The 26064-nt window shown below is 41.1% G+C and overlaps 2 protein-coding genes across 2 annotated transcripts in view; both read left to right on the top strand.

The window, feature by feature from the left end:
- sbf1 (SET binding factor 1) overlaps positions 1–12653 on the top strand; it is a 65714-nt gene extending 53061 nt beyond the window's left edge. The window contains exons 23-42 of the mRNA XM_007572029.2: positions 380–572; positions 655–782; positions 876–1051; positions 2343–2479; positions 2589–2796; positions 3186–3382; positions 4080–4217; positions 4297–4392; positions 4561–4635; positions 5103–5275; positions 6541–6717; positions 6800–6901; positions 6993–7178; positions 7875–8001; positions 8081–8211; positions 8383–8727; positions 8856–9061; positions 9645–9732; positions 9825–9956; positions 10177–12653. Of these exons, the coding sequence (XP_007572091.1) occupies positions 380–572; positions 655–782; positions 876–1051; positions 2343–2479; positions 2589–2796; positions 3186–3382; positions 4080–4217; positions 4297–4392; positions 4561–4635; positions 5103–5275; positions 6541–6717; positions 6800–6901; positions 6993–7178; positions 7875–8001; positions 8081–8211; positions 8383–8727; positions 8856–9061; positions 9645–9732; positions 9825–9956; positions 10177–10275 (3114 nt within the window). The 3' untranslated portion in view covers positions 10276–12653. The remainder of the gene's footprint in view (positions 1–379; positions 573–654; positions 783–875; positions 1052–2342; positions 2480–2588; positions 2797–3185; positions 3383–4079; positions 4218–4296; positions 4393–4560; positions 4636–5102; positions 5276–6540; positions 6718–6799; positions 6902–6992; positions 7179–7874; positions 8002–8080; positions 8212–8382; positions 8728–8855; positions 9062–9644; positions 9733–9824; positions 9957–10176) is intronic.
- Positions 12654–14847: 2194 nt separating this feature from the next.
- Positions 14848–24559, top strand: mkrn1 (makorin, ring finger protein, 1). The gene is made up of 8 exons (XM_007572030.2): positions 14848–14955; positions 15542–15673; positions 20153–20352; positions 21364–21587; positions 21674–21888; positions 23190–23300; positions 23481–23625; positions 23829–24559. Exons 1-8 carry the CDS (start codon positions 14882–14884, stop codon positions 24039–24041), a joined length of 1314 nt encoding a protein of 437 aa, XP_007572092.1. The 5' UTR covers positions 14848–14881; the 3' UTR covers positions 24042–24559.
- Positions 24560–26064: the final 1505 nt, after the last annotated feature.

Below are 26064 nucleotides of genomic sequence, written 5' to 3' on the forward strand. Positions count from 1 at the left end.
GCTGCTTAACTATATTTCAACGTTGATTCACTCGTATTTTGCTCTCTGGGTAATCAGTGCAGGTCGCATGATTTCAAAGCATGGGAGTGATGTTTTTAGTGCGTGAAGGCCTAAAGTATTGGCACAGTTTAAAGTTACTACTTGCAGTCAAACATCCAGTCTTGTCAGCAGTTTAACTTTAAAGCACAAACACAAAGTTATCTTTTCTGTTAGTTTTTCTAAATTATTTTCACAAACCTGAAAAGGTGCTAAATAAAGGACTGATCTACTGGGAAAAAAAGCTAAATGCAAGTCTGCTTTACTTTTCTTCATTTTCTTGTTTTTCGACTTCAAATTATTTATGGCTTCTTCTTGGTTTTTGTTTTGTTTTCATCTGCAGCCCAAGTTGCTAAGGCCAACGCTGCTGCCCGGTGAGGAGCTGGTGATGGATGGCATGCGGGTCCACCTCATCCCTGATGGCCGCGAAGAGGCCACTGGGCAGATGGGAGGACCACCTCTTCTTCCTGCAGAGGGCGCCATCTTTCTTACAACTTACCGGCTTATCTTCAAGGGCACACCAAGTGATGCATTAGGTGAGGAAGAAAAGATCATCTGAGGCGTGCTGGATTTTTGGTTCATTATTCTGATGAACCAAACTGGTGTCTTTTCCTTCAGTGGGTGAACAGATAGTGACTCGCTCCTTCCCCATCGCCTCTCTGACCAAGGAGAAGAGGATCTCTGTCACTCTAACCATGGACCAATTTGTCCAGGAGGGGCTTCAGCTCCGATCCTGCACCTTCCAGGTACTTACCTCTCATAATCAGCCATCCTCTGTTAGACCTTCGCTTGTAACCCACAGGTGATCAAATGTCCTTCTCTTTCTGTCTTACCTGCAGCTAATGAAAATTGCTTTTGATGAAGAGGTTGCATCAGACCTGGCTGAGAGTTTCAGGAAGCACTTACATAAGCTGCGCTTTCCTCAGCATGTCCAGGGCACCTTTGCCTTCACAGTTGGTCAAAGTGGCAAGCTGGTGTTGGAGCCCAAAACCAAGGATAAGAACCAGTCATTAAGGTAAGAGACAAAAAGACTTTTATTCAAATAAATCAAAGAATAGCTCAGTTTTCACTCCTTCAGCTTGACTTTATCCATTGGCCCAATCACACCAAGTCTCACTAACTGGGAAGGAGTGTTGTTATAGGTTTGCTTTGTAACTTACCATTTCATTATTTCATCAAGTACTCAGAACTCGGAAAGCAGACGAGTCATTGGATTGGTTGTTTGTTGGGCCAAGTACAGGAAGGATTTACTTTGAGGCTTGTTTGTGACCCAGAAACATAAGGAGGTTAAACTGGATATTTGTGAATCATGGTTTTCTGTTTATGCATTAGTGACACAGAGATGAAGCACATAAAGCTGTTGCTTTCAGAACTAATAGTTGCTACTGAGAACATAAGATGATTTAGAAAACCGGTTAATTCTAAAGATCAGCTCAGTGGAGATTTATATTTAACTGATTAACAATACATTTTATGTAGATAGCCTCCAGCCAAACCTCCAGATTAGTACAACATATGAATGTTGCAAAATGGCTGCCATTGTGATGTCCTTAATTTTAGGTGATCGGTTGATGCTTACATGTAGAGGTGATTTTATCCACCAATCTTTTCTACCATTGCAAAAATCTGAAAAACAGGTCTCATTTTAAAATGTGAACAAATTTAAGACTAAAGGAAGTGTTTCTTTTGTTTAGTTTATTCAATTTACAGCAATTCGCTCTACCTCATGTGCAGTTAAAACAAGTTTTTGTAGTTTTGGTAAGTCAGGCTTTTGAAAGATCAGTGATCAACCAGAAAACTCCTAATTGCGACTTAAGTGGATGAAAATAAACTAAAATATATTCCTATAAACACATGATCATGATCCAAAGACTCGCTGCTTTGCGAGTCACTCAAGTCTCTGAACCATTTTGGTTTCTTAATGTAATTTCTGTATGAGTTATTTAGAAAGTAAAAAAAATAAATAAAAATACAATATGTCCCTCAGTTTTTTTTTATCTAAGTGGCGGTGTGGCTACTGAACCCGGACACCAAATAAAAGTTAGAATAAGTCTTTGGGTATAGGCAGCAATGAGTTTTAGTGGAGAATCATAATAATAAGAAAAAATCAGAAACACAAAAAACAGAAACATAATAAATGCCCAGAGTATTAATAAATCTGAATGTGTATCCATGTGACAACTTGTCAGAACTGTTTAAATTTACTTTTAGATTTTCTCAATTTCAGACTTCAAAACCCCAAAAATAAGTTACTCGGAGTGATCCACATTCATACAAATCTTTGAGAATGTCCTTATCCTCTTCAGGACACTTTCCAAAAACCTGGTGAAGAATGCAAAGAGGACCATTAGTCGTCAATATGTGGGCAGGAAGAAGGAGGTTCCAGCCACCTGGGAGAACAGGAGCAGCTTCCAGTCCGAGCTGGATGAAGATGAAATCTCAGGTATTACAAGGAAAAAGGCCGATCAGTTTTTTAACGATTTGTTTTTCATCATTTAACAAATTAAATGAATTGTGGGTCTAAAGTTTAAATCAATCAATTTTCTCCACAGTTTCAGAGGAAGTGGATCAGAGCGCCCTGACTCTGTCCTCTACCATCCGCTCTTCAGACAGACAGACTATGAGCAACGTTGTTGAGCGCGCCTGTTGCCGTGACTACCAGCGCCTCGGTCTGGGCACGCTGAGCAACAGCCTGACGCGATCTAAGAATGAGCCGTTCAGGATTTCTACAGCTAATCGCATGTACACAGTCTGCAGGAGGTACAGCAGCAGTAGTCAGTCTACAGATGTAGAAGGCCTTTCTAAACTATTTACACCCTTTGAGCATTTCCACATGGCATATATATTTGGTGTATTTTGTGGGGATTTTAAGTGAAAACAAGGTAATGAAATAATGTGAATAAAAGGAAATGACAAATAGTTTTCAACATTTTTCTCAAACCCCAGTTTCTGAAAACTGAATCCTTTTCTGTCCATTTTACATTGATGCACCATGTTGGTCTGTGACATGAAATCCCAATAAAATCCTTCAAAACTATTGTTTGTACCAAGACAAAATGCAACAAATTTTCAGGGGTGTGAATCCTTTTGCAGAGTGCGTAGAAAAGACAGACAGACAAATAAAAATGGTTCCACCTCTTGTGTTCCAGCTACCCCGGCCTGCTGATCATCCCTCAGAACATTCCGGACTCCACCATTAATAGGATCTGCCGCTGCTACAGACAGAATCGCTTCCCTGTCGTGTGCTGGAGACACTCGCGCACCAAGGCCGTCCTGTTGCGCTCTGCAGGCCTTCATGGCAAGGGAGTCGTCAGCTTCTTCAAGTCTCCCAATGCGCCGACTGCAGGTACAACATTATGTCAAGATGACTGTCTGGGCACATTCCTAACAGTCATTTCAGTTCTTTCATTAAAAGAAGGGAGGTAGATATCTTTTCTTGATATCTTGAAGAAAAGAGAGACGTTCAGTTGCCTTCTGTTGCAGTTCTGTCATGTCCTGGATGACTGCAGCCTATTGTGTAGCTCTTATTGGTCGTCTTTGTGCACACCATGTTCATATTTATATTTTAGTAATGTTTAGACTTTATAGGAAGAGACAGTTGGACTTCAAAGAAGCCACATATAACTTATTATCTGAGCTGAATGCTGAATTAGTGAGGCTTACTTAATCAGATATAAAACATCCACTTTGTCAACTTTGCGCAGATACAGTCCTGTGAAAAAATATTTGCACCATTTCAAGTTTATTCTGGCTGCATTTTGATCACACAATGTTTCAGGTCATCAAACATTATTATTATCAATCTAAAGTCTTCTGAGCAAATATAAATGGCAGATGTTTTTCACTAAGGAAAAATAGTTAAGTAAATGATCATTTCAAAACTTTATTTCATATTTAGTCAGGTTATCTTTGTCTGATAATAAATTATTGGTGAAGTGCAGCAAACAATAAAGGGAAAAGCTCCTTTTAACACCTCAGTTATTGATGAGACGTAGCTCTCAGCTCAAGCCTAACATTTTGTTTCTGTTTTTCATCTCAACTAGTGCCGTCTCAAGCAGACTCCACCAGCCTGGAGCAGGAGAAATACCTCCAAGCCATCATCAGCTCCATGCCCTCCTACAGTGAGAGTACCGGCAGAAACACCCTGAGTGGCTTCACATCCACACACATGAACACATCTGGTCAGTGCACACACTCTGAAAGCACATGTTGCTGTTAGAGGACCCTTGTCTGCAGGCTGACAGCTTTTGCTGTACACAGAGTCATCCGATAAGCTCAGGCAGCCGAAGATTGGAGACCTGATGAAGCAGGTTCTGGGCAACAAGGAGGACATCCCTGGAACCTTCAGCAGAGGAGGTGAGCTGCTAGTCTGTCCTCATAGTGAAATGAGGACTGATCAGGGTTGATGGTGTGTCAGTGAACACACTCCTTTTACATCATGTGTGAAATCAGTGCAAACCAGTGAACCATCCTCCGTTGTTTAACGCTGTTGGTTAACAAGCCGTCTCTGTCATTTGACCTCAGCACTTGGTCAAAAGGCGAAAGTCATCTCCCTCTCTCAGCCCAAAGTCTCTGGCAAAGCTAGGAACTCTCCTAGAGGTACAGTAGGCCACGCCCCCTCACTCTTCCTGCACTCCTCTCTAACCAATCAGATATCTAACAGTAGCTTCAGTGTGGTGTCCTTCTGGAAAAAGCAGTGTCTCTGCACAGACTAAGGGGTTTGTTGTTACTGCTTGTGTGTGTTGTGTGCATGCTGCTGCCGCTGCAGCTGGACTCTGACGTCCTGTTTGTTTCTGTTTGATTCTTCCCTCCGCTGATTAATCATCATGATGCAGATGTAGCGAAGTGAGCTGGGCAGTTTTTACTCATCGCTGCCTTGCTTCAGATCTTGGCTGGTAGCAGCTGAATGTGAGCAGTCAGACGCCGTCACATTGAAGGATCATTCCAGCTCTTTCAGTAAAACAGAATGATCCTTTACAATGGTCTTCAACATGAAGTGTTGATTAAAGGTTCACATCATGATGTCTTGGAAGACTTGACTTTGTGTGTATGTGTGTCCCCTGCAGGTAAATGGGGCAGCATCCGGGGCAGTGGCCGTCTAAGTGCCTACAACCCAGACATTGGGACACGTTTGGCTGGCAAGGAATCTCCACAGCCCAATGGAGGGCCAAATGATCCGCTGTTCCTGCGCCAGCAGAAAGCCTACCTCTACATTATCGGGGACAAGGCCCAACTCAAGGTGAGAAGAAACGCTAAAGAATGTCACTAGTCATACTGCATGATCACAATAACAGGACTCCACAAAAGAACTAGAAGATAGTATGTCTTAGTCTTCAGTTAGCTGCTGTTTTAGACAAAGTATTTGTCTAAAATTGATTTAGACAAATTAAATTAATTGATATTGATTTGACAAAAAATGTGGTTGTTAAATCAATAATCTGCAGTGTTTAACTTGTACACGGATGTCTTGTCAGAACAGTTGAAACTCTGTAAAACTATTTGTAGGATCGGTGATACTACGCTGATGATCTGTTCTCTCACCCAGCAGAGCTGACTATCAGCAGTTATTGAATGTTTGCTCTGATTATGGGTTGGCATATGATCAGCAGTATAATGCTAAGAAAACTGTTATGCTAATATGCAGAACTAAAGCTTTGCTTTTCTGAACAAAAGTTAGTTGTTGCTGGTTCTGGTTCAGTTTGTTTGGGCACCAAGTTGGGCAGAAGGAACAAATGGGCATCAAATGAAAAAAATCAGTGTCATGTTAAACAGGTCAGAGTTGTAGAGTTAAAACAAAACAGAACATTGAAGAATTTCACCGTATAACATGCACACAAAACATTTCCCCCAACTGAGCGTTGTAATTTGATCAGGGACAAAGCTCCTTGCTGGGTTCTGTCTCTGAAGACTGCTGCTTTGGAAGCTGAGAATTTCTGGAGGAGACATCATGAGGGTCCAATCAGCCAATCAGAAGTGGATTTGGGAAATTATGAGCAATGGAGCTAGACAGACTTTAAGACCATACTTATAGTAGGTTTTCTTGGCTCAGTCAGAGACCCATAACGTTTATAAAGTTCCTCAGGATAAAGCTTTTAAACATTCTACACATTTCATTGTTTTATTCATAAAGCCAATTTCCATTAAAGATTTAATATATTAACCACTCTTTAAAATTAACTAATTACATAATAAAAACTTTTTGAATTTCTAAATTAGCTAAATAAGTTCATTCACATGAGAGCTACTTTATTAAGGGACAAAGGCATTTGGAAAAGATTTCCTTTCTGAGTATAAAACTTCAGGGTCATAAAAACATTCATGTGAATGACAGATGTGTGTAATGCAGGATGTTGCTCCAGATACTTTGGGAAAATCTGTTCTTTTGGTAAAAGCTATCATGTGGTCTGTTTTGGCACTCTGTCAAACTCATATGTGATGTTTGGTGCAAAAATAAAAAAGGGTATTCATTAAATGTAAGTGAAGAGAATGACATGTTGTCATCAGGGAGGAAAGCAGGACTCGTTCCAGCAGTGGGAGGTGATCCCCATCGAGGTGTGTGACGTGCGGCAGGTGAAGAACAGTTTCAAGAAGCTGATGAAAGCCTGTGTGCCGAGCTCCCAAACTACGGAGCCAAACATGAGCTTCCTGCGCCTCCTAGAGGACTCGGAGTGGATGACTCTGGTCAGTATTTATTGGTTTTACAGCTTTAGTGTAGATGCTCAGCCATGACAGGACTCTGACCTGAAATTGGCCGTGTTTCCAGTTGCACAGAGTGCTGCAGGTGTCCGTTTTGGTGGTGGAGCTTCTGGACACCGGCTCCTCGGTCATGGTCAGCCTGGAGGACGGCTGGGACGTTACAACACAGGTTGGACCACGACAAAGATATGTAGCTCAACACAAAATCTGCTTTTATTTGTTACTTTTTTAATCCAGGAGTTTGAACTGTGTTTTTGTAGGTGGTGTCCCTGGTGCAGCTGCTGTCTGACCCATACTATAGAACATTTGATGGTTTCCGACTGCTGGTAGAGAAGGAGTGGCTGTCGTTTGGCCACAGGTTCAGCCACCGGGGTGCGCAGACGCTGGGCAGCCAGAGCAGTGGCTTCACCCCCGTCTTTCTGCAGTTCCTCGACTGTGTACACCAGGTGGGGTCAACATCTCTATCCCAGGTCAGACTGTGCAGTGTTGCTACTCAGGGTTAGCAAGAAGCAAACAACTCAATGTGATGGATGAGGACCTCGGCATTTTTAGTCATTGAGCTGAACATGAGCTCCTGTGTTTTCCCAAGTGTTGAAGAAAAAAAGGTGCTGCATTGGTTCAATAAAGACCAGACCAAAACCAGGATGAAATGCTTTGGTGTGCTGAAACAAATGTTTGCAAACCTTAACGAACTCAAAGTTGTGAAAATAGTCTGACATCTTTAGACTTGACACTGTATTTGTCCTGTCTGAGACCTCTGCTGTCTTACCTCTGACCTGGATTCAAACAGATAAAACCCTCTGTGCAGAAATGTCAGCAGTCCTCAAGTTCCCTTCCTTGTTCTCTACATATGTAAAGCACTTTGAATTGCCTTGTTGTTGAAAATGTGCTTTATAAATAAAATTACCTTATTTTGTATGGCCATACATATGGTGTATGTATGGCCATCTGTGTTCCTGTGGAGTTGGGCTACAGAAAGATGTTGCTTCCTGCTCTTAAGCCTGTAGTCACACATTTCTAGAGCAAAACACTGAGTTTAGCCAAGATGAAAATGTCTGTTTGAATGAACTGAACAGCATAAAAACTGCTTCTTTGTTTAAAGAACTGTGTTGTCATCCTAACAACCCTTCTGCATCCTTCAGATCCACCTTCAGTTCCCCATGGAGTTTGAGTTCAGCCAATACTACCTGAAGTTCCTGGCCTACCATTACATGTCCAACCGCTTCCGCACCTTCCTGCTGGACTCGGACTATGACCGCATTGAGCTGGGTGAGCCACAGCCGCAGTAGATCTGCTCATGTTTGTCTGACTGTGCGGTTGTGTGACGCTGATCACTGTGTGGATGTAGGAGTGTTGTACGAGGAGAAAAGCGACAGGAGAAATCCTCAGGTGTGCAAGTCTGTGTGGGACTACGTCGACAGACTCAACAAGAAAGCCCCCGTCTTCTACAACTACATGTACTCTCCAGAGGATGAGGAGGTGAGGGCAGCTTCCGTCTATCTTGTAGTGACAATTGCACTTGTTACTGAGGTTGAATGAAATCTAGACTCAGAATATTAAAGGAACATGACTCAGGAACATTCCGGGATCGTTGCGGGAATCGGAGTTCTTAAATCATTAAGACGAGGCTGATGTGGAAATGTGTTACAGGTCCTGCGGCCGTACACGTTCATTTCCAACCTGAAGGTGTGGGACTTCTACTTGGAGGAAACTCTGTCTGATGGACCCCCGTATGACTGGGAGCTGAGGAGCCGGCAGGAGAGCCTGGCAGAGGAGACGGCAGAGAAAGCTGACACCGGTGCTCCAAAGTCTCAGCGGCACATTGTGTGGCCATGTTACGACAACCTAAGCAAAGTGATACCTGACGCCATCACTAAACTGCTGCAAGATCTGCAGGACCTGGAGGCTGAGCTCGGCCACACATCGGAGAAGTGGAAGGACACGTGGGACAAAATCAAGACCACACAGAGGACCGAGACCAAACTGGAAAGCAAAGTGAGATAAGAGTTTCATTTCCCACCCACATACTAATACTGTTACCTAGTAACTAATGCTGTTACCTAGTAACAGTATTAGAACTGATTTTAAATGTGATTCTGAATATTATCTCTCTCTCTTAACAGCCGTCATTCTCCAGTTCTCTGTTGATGTCCTCCAACCTAAGCCACCAGCGGCGATCCCAGGGCGTCTGCCTGCAGGACAGCAGAGTTGGATCTTCCATCAAGCTGGGTCTGGACTGTGAAGCTAGCGCCACGTCCACGCCTGTCGCGGGTCGGCCGAGTACCAGCACGCTCTACAGCCAGTTCCAGAGCACGGAGAGTGAGAACAGGTCTGTTCCCCAGAGGGCGGCCGTCTGTGAGGGGAAGCTCAGATCCTCCATCATTAGCATCCATGTTTACTTCTACAAACTGAGCACGCTCACTGCATGTGACATTATTGCAGTTCACACAGGAAATTGCACACAAGTCACATATATTTGGAAATGTGAACAACTGCCAAGAAGTCAGAACTGAGGATTAAGACCTGCAGTGTGAATATAGAGACAGAAACAAACATCAAAACCTGCTAAATACAGATGCATCCAAATTTGAATGTCATGAAAAAGCTAATTAATTTCAGTAATTAAGTTTAAAAAGTAAAATGCTGTTATGGTAGGTTAGAAAAGGTCATTAGGAAGCTGACTTTTCAGTGTTTTATTAGCTGTGAACCACAATCCTCAAAATGAACATAAATAAATATGACATGAATAATATAATGTTTACACCTTGTAAAATATTTTTTTTGAGTTTCAATTCTATGCTGATTTATTGAGCTTCACCTATAAACAGGTTAAATGATGATGAAGTTTTAACTGCTGATCATCCCACACCTCAACAGAACTGCTCTCATTTTTAACATTTCTTCCCCATCAGGAGTTTTGAAGGCATTTTGTACAAAAGAGGAGCATTGCTGAAACCATGGAAACCTAGGTGGTTTGTGCTGGATAAGACGAAACATCAGGTGAAATTTATCACACAGCCCCACCAACCCAAACTAAAGAATACCGTTCTGATTGTGACCTCCTCCTGTCGCTAACATGGCTCCTTTTCCAGCTGCGATACTACGACAGCAGGCAGGACAAAGACTGTAAAGGTGTGATCGAGCTGTCGGACGTGGAGTCGGTCACAGTGGGAACACCTGCCATGGGAGCGCCGAAAAACGTGGAGGAGAAAGCCTTCTTTGATGTGAGTTTGCAAACATTTCTGTCCTTCAAATACAGAAACACTCATTATGGTGCAGAAACAAAATAGATCAACACAAGAAAGGACAGGCAGGAAGGAAAGTCAGTAAAATACGTTCCAGTTTCCAATGTATAAGAGTGCAAAGGGTGTGAATACTTTCATAAGGCAAAAAGTATTCCGTGTATTTCAGTGGTTCTAACTGTCCTGTCTCTCCCACTCTCAGCTGAAGACGGCCAAGCGCATGTATAACTTGTGTGCCCAGGAGAGTTCAAATGCCCAGCTGTGGATGGACAGTATCCAGAGCTGCCTGTCAGACGCCTAGAGGGGAGGAGCCCATGCTACCAGGAAACACTGGGGGGCGCTGCTGTGCCTGATGGAGCCTCTGCTGGCCAACCTCAGCAGAACAAAGAGGGAAAGGGGCCTTTCACCACTGTTCACTAGTGTTGAACTAATAATCTAATGTCACATGTTGCAGTGTTTCTACTATAAAGAAGAAAAAGTCCCAGAAAAATCAACTCCCCAAGTGTCTGAACACTGTGTGTTATATGCACAAAATCAACAGGCGTCTTTGGGAGGTATCCTGCAGCTTGGACCAGCATCACCATCCTTCCAGACCCTCCTCCTGTAAACCAACACATGCTCCTTCAGTCCAAACCCCACTCACACTTTAAGGAGGAATGACGGAGGAACTGGAGGCAGCCAAGCTGCACAATGAACTCATTAGACTGCCCAGACTAGAATCTCAAGGACTAACTGCTGGGTTGATGGACCAAACCTGCCCTGAGGAGCGCACAGTCCTCATAAAGCTCTGCTCTCACTGCCTCACGCAGCCCGCTGATGCTATGTTTTGGCAAGCATGTTGCTATGGAGACAGAGGAGCAGGAGAACTCTGTAATGGTTCGTGAAGGATTTGTTTTTCTTTTGGAGTTTTTTTCTTTTTTTTTCTTTTTTTTTTTTTAGGAATCAGAAGTTTGTATCAGAATGAGAAAACTTTGGTTATGGCCACCTGTTCTCCACAGGAGGAGACATCTTGTGAAAGCCATGATCCAGTTGTGAAGACCAAACCAGAAGAGCCATCTGGAGATTCAGAATCTATACGTGTTTACAAAGTAGACAACGGTTTCTTTACTCAGCTCCACTCAGCTCACGGCCCCTGTGCTTCTATCCAACCACTGTTACCATGGAGACTTTTAAGGGATGTTGAAGGAAAAAGCAGGGATTTCTATTATGTCTTCAGAACAATCTATAGGAGGTCAGGGAGATGGGACATGGAGGGATACCATGATAGTATGGGATGTGTCAGAGATAGATTTAGGGATGGACACAAATTGGATTGGAAACAAGTTGTAAAAGGAAAATTATGTCATTTTATTTTTATTTTTTTACCACAGTAGTATTGTTTCCTTGCACTTCGGACCCAGTCTAACTTACACTTTCCATTCCTTCCCATCAAGCTGACAGTCATTCTCTGTGTTTCTCTTACTGCGTTGAAACACAAAACTGAACAATCAGAACTCGACTAAGAGTTTGAGCTGGGATGGAGAAAGATGGCATAATTTTCCTTTAACAAAGTGAAAGTGAACCAGTGTTCCTTTGCTCCCAAGGCTTCCATCATGTTGGACGTGATCGTTCCAGAGCCAGTCCATACAGGCGATTCTGTTTCCTGGACGGTTTATGGTTTGGAAAGACGGCCCCTCCTCCACCTACAGCAAGCCAACCAGCCACCAACCCACACACTCCGGCCCAAATTTGTTCAGCACAACCCCCTACATTGTATCATACACTTCTACTGCTGTCTAAACATAAAATTAAAAACTGTAGTTTGTGTCTAACAATTCATTTGTATATACTACTCCAGATTTGTATGTAACATTTATGGTAGTAATTTATTTAACATGTCTCCTCAGTAAAGAAAAGCACCACTTTCTTTTAAAATTAGGAATTCAATGTGCCATTTATTTCTGTATTAATGTGACTAATACTTTTTTTAATGTGCAAGTAAATTTTATTGCTTTTTTTGTTTACACAGTCATTATTACTTTATATGAATTGTTCATCAAGAGTGGAAGTGGTGTGTCAGTAGGAGTCTCTGGGTTTGGTTAGATTATACGGTCTCGCTCATTCACCCACCTACAGGGTCGTCGTCATGGAGAGCATAAAAAACGTCAGACATCAAATCCTTCCTAGTGCTAGGTTCTGTTCTGCTGACCTGTGGCATCAACTTTGACTTTAGAAACATCTAGCTCTTGCTTCAGATATTACATTTTCTGACAGAATCAGTAGTTACTTCACTGCACTAAAACAACGTTTGTTCTAATTAGAGAAGTTGAAAGTCCTCTGTAAAGTTTCGGTCCCGTTCATTGGGTAGCTTCCTGCTGATCCAAATTGAAACAGTCCAGCAGGTGTTGACTCGGTTTCAGATTAGATAATTTTGCTCTTTGTTGCAGCTGGTGCAAAATGACAGCAGAGCAGAACCCAACACTCTGTGTATTACTTTGTTGTAGAGCCATATTAGCTTCGGTCAGCCCCAAGTCAATTTGCCTCTAGTTTACTCCTCAGACAGCTCAACTAACCACAGTCTGACAGAATCCTTTATTTATATGGTTCATTTTTTTGTTTAGAAATGACCTTCTGAGCCGGGATGTCAATCATGTCAGTCTAGTTTTTAGAATCCAAATAAATACTGTGGGTTTAAATGTTCACGTGTCGTCATCAATTTTTAACTATTCTTCTTTTTCTGCAGGTGTTCATTATTGTTTTTTCACAAGTAATCCATGAATAATTCTTCCTTAATTCTAGAATACTTGGCCTAAGGTTACCAAAGTAATATCTAGATATAATATACACTAAAAAAGAAAGAAATTGAGACTTATTAGCATCAAAATTCTTTCAGTTATTCAAATTAATTTTCCAAGTTGGCACATAACTGCATAGTAGTGCTGCAGAGATGTAGACACCCAGCCGTTTCCCTCGTTTGCACAAGCTCACTTGTATGATGACTAAGAATTAAAACAATGATTGTTTGAATCTTCAGTAAAATAACCAGTGTGACTGGAGAAGAGCTTTACATTACAACCCTGCATAGTCTAAAAGGAAAAGGCATTATTCAGAAGAAGTATACCAATGAGGCAACATTCTAAGGATGTTGACAAGCAACCTTTGGCGATAGAGGGAACCACCAAAGCTGAATAACACTACCAGCGTAAGTGTTGGGTATAGTAACAGTAGATGAATGGACCTTTAAAATGTTCCAAATAAACGGCTGGTTAAAACTCAAAATATAGAAGACCTGCCTGCTTGTTTTAAATTACCAGTGTAATTTAAAACTGCTGATCTACTACACCAGTGGAGAGCAAGTAATGTATATTGACAGTCAAAACCAAGTCGGTGCATGGTGCAACACCTGATGGTGCCATTTGGTGTTTCAGTTTTCATCTAAAACTTTTCATGTTTTCACATTGCAAGAACTATACAGTTCATTGACTGTTTTATTTTGCTGGACAGGATACCATTTTTTAACTAACCACTCCTTGTCATTAAAAAGAGTGCTTTCTCATAAGAACAGTATCTTGGGGACCTTCTCTGCCATTTTAATATGTTTTGTGCTATCTCATCAGACTTTCCTGCCATAGTCCGTCTAGGTCTGCCAGTGCTACCATAGTGATTACTGGTGACGTATGTCATGTACATAGGCCCCGTCCCAGTACTTGCACTACGTCCTTCAATTAAGTGTTTACTCAGTCAAAATACACATAAGGATTTGAGTGAGCAGGTTAGTACGCCTCTGTGTCGTTATGGTGACATCGAAAATGACTGGAGCACTGCTGTTTTGGCATTTCTACTGCTAGCAATGGCAGTACGACTCCACTATAAATGTACACTATAGGTATTTTAACCTTCCAAAGTCATTGCAGGAACTATTTTTGCCTTGTTATTTGTTGTTTCCTGCCGTGGAGGTCAGAGAAGCGTGACCTCTAGGTCATCCTGATCTCCAGTGGCTGAGAGCCAGATGTCTTTGCATGCAGTATGCATGAGGGAATGAAGAATAAAATCTTTGCCACTTAAAATCTTTATTTTCTTATTTATTTATCATTTGCCATTTACTATGTGTAATAATAAATTATGTAATTTGAGTTTCCCTTTCTAAAATGAGTGACAAAGAATGTAACTTTTCCATCCATTTTCTTACACCCTTATCCCATTGGGGTCATCAGGGGTGCTGGTGCCTATCTCCAGCGATCAACAGGCAAGGTCACCCTGGACAGGTCACCAGTCTATCACATGGCAACCCGTCCAGAGACAGACGGAACAAACAATCATGCGCACACACCTAAGGAGAATTTAGAGACCATGCAGAAAGACTGCAGGCTAGGATGCAAACCCAGGACCTTCTTGCTGCAAGGCAGCAGTGCTACCAACTGTGGCACTATGCAGCCTTCTTTTTCCATTATATTAAAATTTATTTTAGCTATGCTTGTGCTAGGTTTATTCTTGGTTAGAAATAGTCATAAAAATTCCCTGAAATTGTTATTTTCCTTAGAGTTGCAGAACACTCCACCAGTATTTCCTGACAACACACTACATGTTTCAATCCAGCTTCCGAGCAGCGCCATCTGGAGGAGGCCGGAGGAAGCTCATGTTCACAGAATGTGACTCAGAGATTAAACTAAACCTTCACTTAACCGCTATTTAAACAATGTGACTCTTCTTCAGTTATTTTTTTTTCTTTCATGAAATTAAATGAATTCCATATGATGTGACTAATTAAGACGAGACCATTATAATTTAAACAAAAAATTAAGTTGTATAATAAAGAGTCAAAATAGGTTTTTCGGTAATCATCGATCCCGTTCGTTCGCTCCGAAAGTAGCCGAGCCTAAGCGGAGCTGTCCGGAACATCCGGCTGTAGCTTCTCAACATAAACAGAAATGGCGGAGGCAGCAGCAGCGTCTACGGTGGCTCCTTCAGTAACAGGAGGTTGGACAAAACACGTAACCTGCAGGTAGAGCGCTATCTTCGAGTATTATAGTGTCAGGGCATATTCAGCTATTGGTTGACACGAATATTGGTTTGTGAGGACGGTTAGTGGCCGATTAACAGCCTGACGACAACCTCGGCTCTGTTACTGAGCTAGCTGGAGTCCTCTGTTATTGTGTTGACTATGGCCACTGAGCCACTTTAGCGGCCGGCTAGCTAGCTATGTTACGTACATTGTCAACTATTATCCGACTGGCAAACGTGTCAAACTTATACATACTGCCACACCTTGATAAAACCATAAACCATACTTCATAAGAACTTTATATTCTTTCACCTTAAAGCAGCCTGGCGGTAAGCAGTACACACTGTAGGGAAAGATAGGATCTGGTGGTAAATTCCTGATTGATTCGTCATTCCAATAGTTTTATTGTCAGTGATGAGGAATATAGTTTCAGTATTAAAGCAGTAGGATGCATTTATCCTTAACTGTCTTCTGTACTTCTAGATGAGTGTTCAGCCTTTCAGTTCTGCTAAATTATTAATTTTAAAATGATTACCTTATTCTTTTCTAATTCTTGTACTTGTCTTTTTCACATTTGAATTTGCAGGTATTTCATGCATGGTCTTTGCAAAGAAGGAGACAGCTGTCGATACTCTCATGATCTTTCAAGCAGCAAACCTGCAGCCATGATATGCAAGTTCTTTCAGAAGGGAAACTGTGTGTTTGGAGATCGCTGCAGGTATTGACTACTCCAGGAATTTTACAAACATATGCCAAAATAAATAAGATATGCATGCAAAGCTAATATGGGCTGGGAAATTACTAATCTAGATTGTTGTTACTAGTTTTCTAAAAGTAGCCATGCTCTGAACCAATGACAGCCTTGCTGGAGGGGCATCTTAGCTATGCTGCTTGCTCCTCAAGTGACTCTGATATGTGAGACAGCTGCTCCAGTCAATGTGTTGTCTATAAACTGTGGAGTTGCTGTTAAGCTCATCAGCTGCTCTTTGGTGAGAGGAAGCTTTGAAAAAACATAAATTTGTAAAGTTTTGTCGACATGCGGCTGCCTCCTTTGGCTCTATGTTTCTGATGCTCTTTAGGTCAGTAGGAAACGGTGCTGGAGAATGAATTGCTTAATGTGATGGATGTTGTGGATTTGCAGTTGTGGTTCTTGGTGCCAGAAATCTCATGCAGCTGACTCCCATGCATCCTTTTTTGTTTAAACACCTCCAAGTTCTTTTTATGTGCTTTCAGCTTAGGGCCTAAATGAATTTATGTTTTGGATTCATAACAAACGTAGATTCATAACAAACATAGACCCCAGAGAAAATTAAATTCATGTATGATGTTTTTATTGAAACAGTTGGTTCTTGTTGATGCCCACCTTACTGTCACATTGGTTTCTGAAATGTTTTTTATCACATCAAAAATATGTTACCAAGTATATGACAGACACAGTGAGTCCAAATGACTGGTACTTAAATAATCAGCTGGCCTTTGTTGCAGATAAGGCAGTTCTTTATGATATGCATTTTGTCTACAACAATATTATGATAGCTTTAAATTTGTGTTGTGCAGTCCTAAAGAAATGACACACTTACTTCTCATAGTGGATTAGATTAGGGCACAAAATGAAACATTTCCCTAAATGCTTTCACTTTAATCAGAAAAGCAGCTTTTGTCGCTGCTTACATATTTATACACATTGTGGTATTGCTTATTTTTATTTATCATTCCAACAATAATGTTACCCATCCTATTTTTTTTTGGACATGGGCAGCCTGAGTGTGTTGACAGTCACCATTTGCAGGACTAAGCTGGTAGATGGTGGATAGTGGGTGGATGAGTTTTATTATAAACTCATCTAAGCTCATCTACTAAAGCACAGCAATCATTCAGTTGATGGAACTGAAATATTTAGTTCAAAATTGAATGTTACAAAACCAAAATGTTTTATTTGTTATTTATCCCACCACTTTTTTTTTATTTTAACATTTATTTATTTGGGATTAAAACGATTTGAGATTAAAATCTCATCTACAGGAGTGTCCTGGACTCTGGGCCGGACTGATTGATCAATCAATTCAGATGTTGTAGCTTGATTTCTGAGATTCTAAAAGAAAAACTGAATAATATCCATCCATCCATTCATTAATGGAAAACCCATTTCGGCTGCTTGTATCCGTGACCTTGTTCTTTCGGTCATGACCCAAAGCTCATGACCGTATATGAGGGTAGGAAGGAAGATCAACCAGTAAATCAAGAGCTTCAGTTTTTGACTCAGCTCTCTCTTCACCACAACGGACGGTGCCCGCTTCACTCCAGACGCTGCACTAATCCGCCTGTCGATCTCCCACTACCTTCTTCGCTCATTCATGAACAAGATCCCGAGATACTTTAACTCCTCCACTTGGGGCAGGACAACCCTGGACCACATCATCCTCAAAAAGCAGAGATGCGATCCGACGGCCACCAAAACGGATCCCCTTAACACCTTGGCTGCGCCTAGAAATTCTGTCCATGAAAGTGATGAACAGAATCGGTGACAAAGGGCAGCCGTGGCGGCAATGCAGACCAGACTCTGACACCGGCCATACAGGGACCTGACAGGTCCTGAATAATATCCAATTCCTTTTAACCAAAGTTTTTTTTTATAGTTCCAACCACAAACAGTATGTTGTGATCAAAAATTGTAATCTGAGTTCACTTTGTATGTCCAAGTTGAAGATGTTAATTATTTTATGCATACGTACTGAAGAAAATGATAATTTTCTTGAACATCAGGGCAGATTAACAGGTGTTTATATTTTTTCCTTTTTTGGTGGAATGTAAACATTAAAACTTAACACTGACATGTTCCATTCTTTTTTTTTTTAACTGCACTGTACACTTAACTACTTGCACTTTAGCTACACTATGATGCTGATTTAGACAGATAATCTGTTCATTTAAAACACTCCAACATGCTGTGAATGTTGTCATTAGCATTTGAAGCTTCCCTTACTCTGTGTTTGTGTTTCTCCCTCTCTTCCCCCTGCAGCCCCTAGGGCCAGACAGAATACACTGCAGTCCAAATAGTAATTGCATAACAGTTTTTTTTTTTTCTGTCTCTCTTTGTCAGACTGACCCCCTCCCTTCCTCTCCCTTCCGCTCCCCTCCTCCCCTCCTCTCCTCCTCTCCTCTCAGGCTGCTGTTGTTGGGTTCACCAGGTTCATTCTGCTTCAGCTCACTCCTTTTCTCTTTATGCATAGCTCCAGTACCCTCCCCCTCCTCAAACTCCACAAGCTTTCTGGGTATCTTTTTGCACACTGTGTCTCATAACTAGCCCTGGTGAATCTCTATATGTGAGTCTGTTTGGATGGGTCAGAGGAGCTGATGTGTGAAGAAGGTTGATTTGGTTTATTTTCAGCTTTTGAATTGTGTGATTGGTTAATAAATGAGCGTTTTGATCAGGTATTTGGAACTCATCACTACCCACTACTAAAATTACCTTTTTACCAATTTGTGGTTAAAAACATAAATGGTTTTATGTTTTTACATAAAACCCATTTGTATGAAGATAAAATGTTGCTATGAGGTGTTTGTGAATGTCAGTATGTTTGCGTTCACTTTGTACATTCTTGTTCATTTGTTTTTGTGATTGATGCCCAGCCCCCCAGAAGCTCTGAGGGTTTCTGCTTGTTGACATAAACATGACTAGGTTTTGGAAAATTATTTTATCACACTGTTTGCACTCAATGTGCAAATTTTGATGTCAGATAATACTACTTAAAGCCAACATGTGTATATATTATAGATGAAGTGTTATCTGGAAGTTGAGCTGCTTGACATTTAAAAATCTTGCAATACTAGTATTATTAGTATAATTATTATTTTTTCACCTACATTTTGCTTTTTATTGCACCATGAAGAAGAAACAAAATAAATTATATAAAAAAAACCTTCAAGAGCCTTGGCAAATGGACATATAACAAAAATAAACAAATATGAACAAAAGGACATAGCAGATATTGTGACATATTTAAGTTTCAATAAGTCTATTCAGTGTCCATCTATAATATTTTATGAGTAATAAATTTGCTCCATTTCTCATTTTGTATTGTTTCCTTGAATCTTTGGCTGAATGTCATTTTATCCATTTCATAGCCGCTGCGTTTCTCACCGCTGTCAGACGTATTTTAGATAAGTGCTGGTCTTCCTTTTTGGCTTGGTAGCCAAAATATTAAGATGCACATGCCATGTAATAAACTATCTTAATATTTTCTGTAGGAAAAGTAAATATAATCCCAAAAAATAACATGTTGAGCAGCTCCAAAAAACGAGTGACTCAGGTCCTCAGAACCACATTGCCTCCAGCAGATTTGTTGCGTTGCTGGTTGTTTTCTCTTAATAGATGAAGTGATTAAAAAAGACACTTTTTTTTTTCAGTTGAATTCCCCCGGTCTTAATGAGCAGGTTGAAACCATCCTTCATCTGAGAATGTGACAGAAATGTTTTTTGGGGGGGGAGCGAGGGGGTTTTCTCCATTTCTTCGACATATTTGGTACTGTCTTACTGTATATTTCTGACATGCCAGCATACTAGCATAATGTATATATAAATAGATTTTGATCATTTGTAGTTAAATGCAACAACAATATTTCTAGTACTACATTTGGTTCACTTCCCCATCACATTTTGTTTCTTCATTATAATATTCTCTTAGTTGTAGATATACAATAAATCCTGATTACAAAGTCCACATTTTTTTCTTCAAGACTTGGGAACTCCTCATCGCAATTTTTTTTTTTACAACAGTGGTTCTACTCATGTCTGTGGAAATCCACAACCATTCCCCTGGTCTTCTTAATGTTCAGAATTAGGTTAGTGTTGCACCATGACTGATGTTAAACCTTACCATAAAATATAATCCAGTAACTAACCATGAAGCAAGAAATAACCATTATCTTTTGTCAAATGCCCTCAAAATCAAGTAATTACGCATCAAATATGTCTATCAATGTTTGAATTATATATCAAAGGCAACTGTAGACAGGTGTGTGAACCTTTAGTCTGAAATGGTTTTAGTAGGCTGGGGTTAGAGTTAAAAATTATCTTTTTTTTATTTTACTGTATTCAAGTTTTTAGTTTTTTTTCTTTCAATTCAGGAAGTGAGTAGATGGGTTCTGCTCTGATGATGGGTTCTGCTCTGATGATGGGTTCTGTTTTGCTTGTTTAGGTTTGAGCACAGTAAACCCATAAAGAAAGAGGAGCTGCCAAACACCCAGACGCTGCCGCTGGCCTCTGTCTCCCAGGCCGACCCGGCCGACCCACCCGACCCGGCTGACCCAGAACCAAGGGACATGTCGCCTGGGTCAGGGGCTCAGGACTGGGTCAACGCTGCAGAGTTTGTTCCAGGACAGCCGTACTGTGGACGAGGTGAGTGAACGGCTTCACTCACCTGACGTTGGTAGTGATATTAATGTTTGAAAATGTGACATTATTAAGTCATTTTAGATGTTTGGATGTGATCATTGCTACTGAACAACTTTCAGGGGCATCTAAGTGAAATATCAAATCTTAGTTTTTAAATCATTCTAAAAATTAAACAAAATGTACACAACTTCCTCACAACTATATTTCATATCTCACATGTAGAACTAGTAAAAGCCCTGAAATAATTTTTAATTCAAATATTAAATGAGACAAATATGTCCATGTACTGTACAGTAAGTGCATTAATTCTTGGTTGGGCTTTCAATGAACGTCTACAGTCCAGTCTCTAGTGGCCCCTGTCCTGAATGCTGTATGGTGGCTCTTGAGGTACATTAGCAACCACTTTGACTTTTATCCGTCATAAAGGCCAGTCAGCCAGGATCACAGGCTTTATGTGCTTTCAGCTCATGCAGCTGGGATTCTAGAAACTAGGTGTGTTGGTTCCTGTTGACAGTATTTGCTTGAGCAGTGTGTGCGAGACATCGTGCACACATTCTGTGGGAGTTTGTGCTCAGGCATGATGTCGTCCTCACGCAGGGCACTCTAAAACTTTTAATACCATAAATCCAAGAAAAGTTTCAGACTCGGATCTTCAGCATGTTTCCATTCAGCTGCTCAGGCTATTTCTCACTAATTCCAGTAGGAGCAGATAGTTTCATGGCTGTAGTTTTGGTCAAATTTTACATTTTAACAAAAAGTGGCAAGTTCTGTATTATGAGGGAAAAAGTTGGTATTACAGCAGTTCAAGACATTTTCACCTCCATCCTGAAGAAATGTTGCAGATAGTAAACGTTCACATTTAAATGGGGTAAATGTTGATCAGACAGAGAGCAGGACTTATCCACTCTGCAGCGCAACAATGAAACATTTAGTAAATTGTGTGTGTGTGTGTGTGTGTGTGTGTGCGTGCGTGCGTGCGTGCGTGCGTGCGTGCGTGTGTGTGTGTTTTCACAGCTGAGCCAGTGAAAGTGGAGAGCTCGGCCCCTCTCATTGAGGAGTTTGACAGAGACGCAGACCCAGACAACAAAGACCTGAGGAAGCAGCTCTGTCCATACGCTGCTGTTGGAGAGTGCCGCTACGGAGTCAACTGTGCTTATCTCCATGGTGATGTGTGTGACATGTGTGGCCTGCAGGTTCTCCATCCCAGTGACAGTTCCCAGCGCTCAGAGCACACCAAGGTGAAGGAATCAAGCGGGAGTCAGACAGAGCATGTTTATTCCAAACCCTGCAGTACTAAAGTGTTGGTTATCTGTCCTCCTTCCAGGCGTGCATTGAAGCTCATGAGAAAGACATGGAGATTTCTTTTGCCATCCAGCGCAGTAAGGACATGATGTGTGGTGTGTGTATGGAGGTTGTGTTCGAGAAGTCCAACCCAAGCGAGCGTCGTTTTGGGATCCTCTCCAACTGCAGCCACTGTTACTGTCTGAAATGCATTCGCAAGTGGAGGAGTGCCAAGCAGTTCGAGAGCAAAATTATCAAGTAAGCAGACTTATTTCTGTAGCTTGGAGAGCAGTGACTTCACTCTGCATCTTCCAACACAGTCTAAGGGACAAACAGTATGTAAGAATGTTTCTGAATTAGGACAAAGATTCATAACTTTGTCCTAATTCAGACAGAACCATAAAAAATTAGCCATGTAATAAAATATTATATGGTTAACTTTTTATTCACTGTATAAAAAAATTAACACTTCTTTATACAGTTAATTTTCAACCTGTATAAATAGGAATTCTATCATGGTATATTTTCCACTGTTTACCAGGTATTGATCTTTCTGAATATACAGCCTAAACCAGTAGTGCCCCAAGTGGGACCTGGAGGGCCGGCATCCTGCATGTTTTCTCTCCCTGTTGGTAGAAACAATGTTCTGACCAAGTCAATGTTCTTCTACTCTCCCTGGTTCGTTAAACCAGGGAGAGAACTAAAACATGCAGGATGCCCTGACCCTAACCCGGGTTGGGAGGCAGGTGATGTAAGAAGGGGGTGGAGGGGAGGAAACAGACCAGGGGACAGACGAGCTTAAGTCCAGGGACCGGTAGACCAGGGGACGAACATAAGAACAGGGGGGAGCAATACGGGATATTTACAGCACCTTCGTTCGTCACACTAAGAAACTCATCTACCAGCCATGTACCACTGCGATTCTTTCCGCCACTAGTTTGTTGAGACTGGGATGACATGAAATTTATTGTGTGGTTCGTCCGTAAAGTTGCACTTACTCTGAAAGCATCAACTACTCAGCCGCCCGCATTGTTCAATCTATCCGCTCACCTGTATAAATACTCCCGCAGCGCTCGCTCTTCCCGCCATTCACTTTCAACCAGCAGCTCCCAGAGGCATCACGTCATTCATTTTAAGGATGCTTATTGGTCCCCCAAAAACGATGAAAACCTGGGCATTATCATCAATCAATAAAATCCCCATGGGCCGAACTTGAAAATTGAACGTTATGCCTCTAAAACTTAGCTTTCGTCAACAACTCAGAGGTGGAAGTCAGATCTCCGCGTAAACAAATAATGTTCCCGGCGGAACACGGTGCACTAAGTAATAAAACCCGGACACAAGGCAGGTAAAATTTTCCTCGAGGAATTTTAATAATCGAGGTACTCGAATCATTCGAGGAATTGTTTTGGCCCTAAAGTTGACTAATGTGAGAGACTCTTAAGTTTTATTAAAGGTGGTGTGATAATAACTCTATAGGTTATTTAAAGAGGCCATAGTTAGGATGGCTCTGTTGACCTGAAGGATGATGACTGGTAATCTGCTCTTTCTTTCGTTAGGTCCTGTCCAGAGTGTCGAATCACATCCAACTTTGTCATCCCAAGTGAGTACTGGGTGGAGGACAAAGAGGACAAGCAGAAGCTAATCCAGAAATACAAAGATGGCATGGGGTACGTCGCCTGCTTCCTACATGAGCACTGCTGCTCTGCTTAGTGGCTGACATCAAATCAAGTTGATAAAATATTTAGATTTATTTTGGTTTTTATTCAAACTAAATCCATTTACTTTTCTTTTGTCGCTGCTTTCACCGAGAAAGCCTGACCTCTGTTTCTGTTGTCTGGTATCTGTAGGAGTAAACCATGTCGGTACTTCGATGAAGGTCGTGGAACTTGTCCTTTTGGCTCAAACTGCTTCTACAAACACGCCTTCCCTGATGGACGTCTAGAGGAAGCTCAGCCGCAGAGAAGACAGACTGGATCCAGTAACAGGAACCGGGTAAACACATTTCCCAAACCTGCTAAAATGCATTCGCAAAGCTGTACAGTGACCAGTTCTGTTAAGTGACCACTTCGTAGTGGAGCTGGAAAGCAAGAAGATAGTTGAGAATAGGAAAAGCAGATTAAAGAAAGTGAAAAGCAGTTAGTTTCTGTGTGTGTGAGATCCAGTAGACACTTTGTAAGACCCGTTCCAATTCTCAGAACTCGAGGCGGACGCCACTGTGGGACATCTTTGACGAGAGAGAAAGCACCGACTCGTTCGACAACGACGACGAGGAAATGGTGACGTTTGAGCTGAGTGAGATGCTTCTCATGCTGCTTGCTGCAGGAACCGACGATGAAGTAACAGATTCAGAGGACGAATGGGACTTGTTTCATGAAGAGCTCGACGATTTCTATGAGATTTACCTATAGCGGCTCCCTCTTAACCCCACCACCCATATACTCTAGACATTAGAATGGACTGTCTTGTGTGAGTGATGGACAGTAGCTTCCCCTCTGTATTGTGGCAGTGCCTTTAAGCAGGCCATGAATAATAAATGAACTTATAAATACTAAAAAAAAAAAAAAAAAAAAAAATCCACCTCCGTGCGCTCGTGCTAAACATTTTATAGACCTCTATCCTTGTGAGTCTTTCTTGCGTGGTTTATTAAATACAGAATGAGAAAAAGAAGTCAATATAAAATCTAACTAAAGTAACCATTAAGAAATTGCTAAGACATTGTCCAGTTTGTTTGTGGGTTTGACTTGTTTATCATCTATCCAGGTATTTGTACATACTTCTGAGACTCTGCACTTGAACTTACTCAGCACCGTTTACTGTAACTCAGATGGGCATGTTGTAAGACTTTACATATGGTTGTTGAAGGCCGGGACTTCTTTTCTGTCTGTTTATAAAGCTGCTGATGTTTAATAAATTTACCATAATCACTTCCTGGCCTTTGTTGGGATTTTTTTATGGTTAAAATCTAATTATGATGGACTAATTGAAAAAATAAATAAATATGAGAGGTCAGCAAAAGAAAGGCACTGTGCTTTCCAAATACATGTAAACAGAATTGTTAAAATCATCAAGCAGCAAGGGAGAAAGTTCTACTGTTATGTTGATGACATGCAGCTATATCTATAAACCTTAAATTATATAGATTACAGCTAGTTCTGATGTAAACACCTTTCCGTTTTTAAATTCTGACGACAAAAAATTTGTTTTTGGACCCAGCCGCGGTATAGGGGGGAAAGTGATGACAATTCTAGGGGCCCTAACCAACAGGGGGCCCTCCACAATTTAATTATTTATTTTTTGTTCACAGAAATTAAAAAAAATAATCAGGGCCCTGTTAATTACAAAATTAATCATATTGTATTTTCAAAGATTGTTTTTAGCAGTAAAAATGTAAAGTTTCCACTCCCAGATCAAAAAACATACATCCATATTCGCCCTGAACCCCCCCTCTCCCTATCTGTGTTAAATGGTTCGTTCCTGCTTGGAGCACTTCACTGTGACACTGTTGGCAGCAGTCAGTAGGAAGCAAGAATGACTGTTGCAGTTACTATGCTGCTAAGAAAAGTTATAAAATCAGGTTTTCAAAGAAAAGAGAGAGGGAGAGAGAGAAAAGGCAAGAGTGTTAATTTATAACCCAGTTTTTCTCCAAGAGAGGTGGGTAGACTGTGAGATTATCAACCATTTAGCACAATTATCTTAGCTACAAACTACTGTTTGCCTCCTTTTCACTAGAATTTAATGAATTAAGGAAAAAAAATTACCAACATTTTCATATTTTTAACTTGTCCCTTGTACCTTTTACCACTTAACAGATGAGTCAATCAGCAGCAGCTCTAACCCACGTCCCTTCTGACCTGTTCTCTCCTAGTGAAATTAAAGTTGCAGTATGTCACTTACATAAATATTTTTTTTCACATATCTTTTAAAACTGTCATGATTTTGTGACAGTACGGTATGAGAGGTAATCTGTGAAAAATATATTTCCTCTGCCTTCTCCCAGTGCTAGAAACAACCAGTCAGAGGCAGGAGAGTTTTAGTGCTGTCAATCATAATCTCATGTGGTGCTGCTCATCCTTCCTCCCCCTCGATTTGTGCTGTGCTGCAGCTAGCATAGGACAGAGCTGTGCAGATTCGAACTGTGAATGCTCAGTTTAGTTAGCAAAGCTGCCAATGATGACGGATAAACGGTTTCTTGTGATAAATTGTTTCTCCATCATTAGCACATTTAGCAGTGAGTGAATGAGGCTAATTGACAGCGATAAGAGCATCCTACTGGTTCTGATTGGTTGTTTCGGTCAGAACGGTGCATTACTTTAACCAGTAATAGTAATTCAGGAAGGAGGTGGAGGAGATTGATTGTTTTCACTGATTATCTGTCTCAAAACAAACTGCTACGACATGGTGACAGCTTTAACAAATATGGAGAAAACATTT

Source organism: Poecilia formosa, unplaced genomic scaffold (genome assembly GCF_000485575.1).
Source record: "Poecilia formosa unplaced genomic scaffold, Poecilia_formosa-5.1.2 Scaffold292, whole genome shotgun sequence".
In the NCBI taxonomy this organism is placed as follows: Eukaryota; Metazoa; Chordata; class Actinopteri; order Cyprinodontiformes; family Poeciliidae; genus Poecilia; species Poecilia formosa.

Excerpts from the sequence above, each read along its gene's own strand:
- mkrn1 (XM_007572030.2), top strand. The coding sequence starts at position 14,882 with ATGGCGGAGGCAGCAGCAGCGTCTACGGTGGCTCCTTCAGTAACAGGA. Across the intron at positions 14,956-15,541 it reads ACAAAACACGTAACCTGCAG|GTATTTCATGCATGGTCTTT; the intron begins GTAGAGCGCTAT and ends TTGAATTTGCAG. Across the intron at positions 15,674-20,152 it reads GTGTTTGGAGATCGCTGCAG|GTTTGAGCACAGTAAACCCA; the intron begins GTATTGACTACT and ends TTGCTTGTTTAG.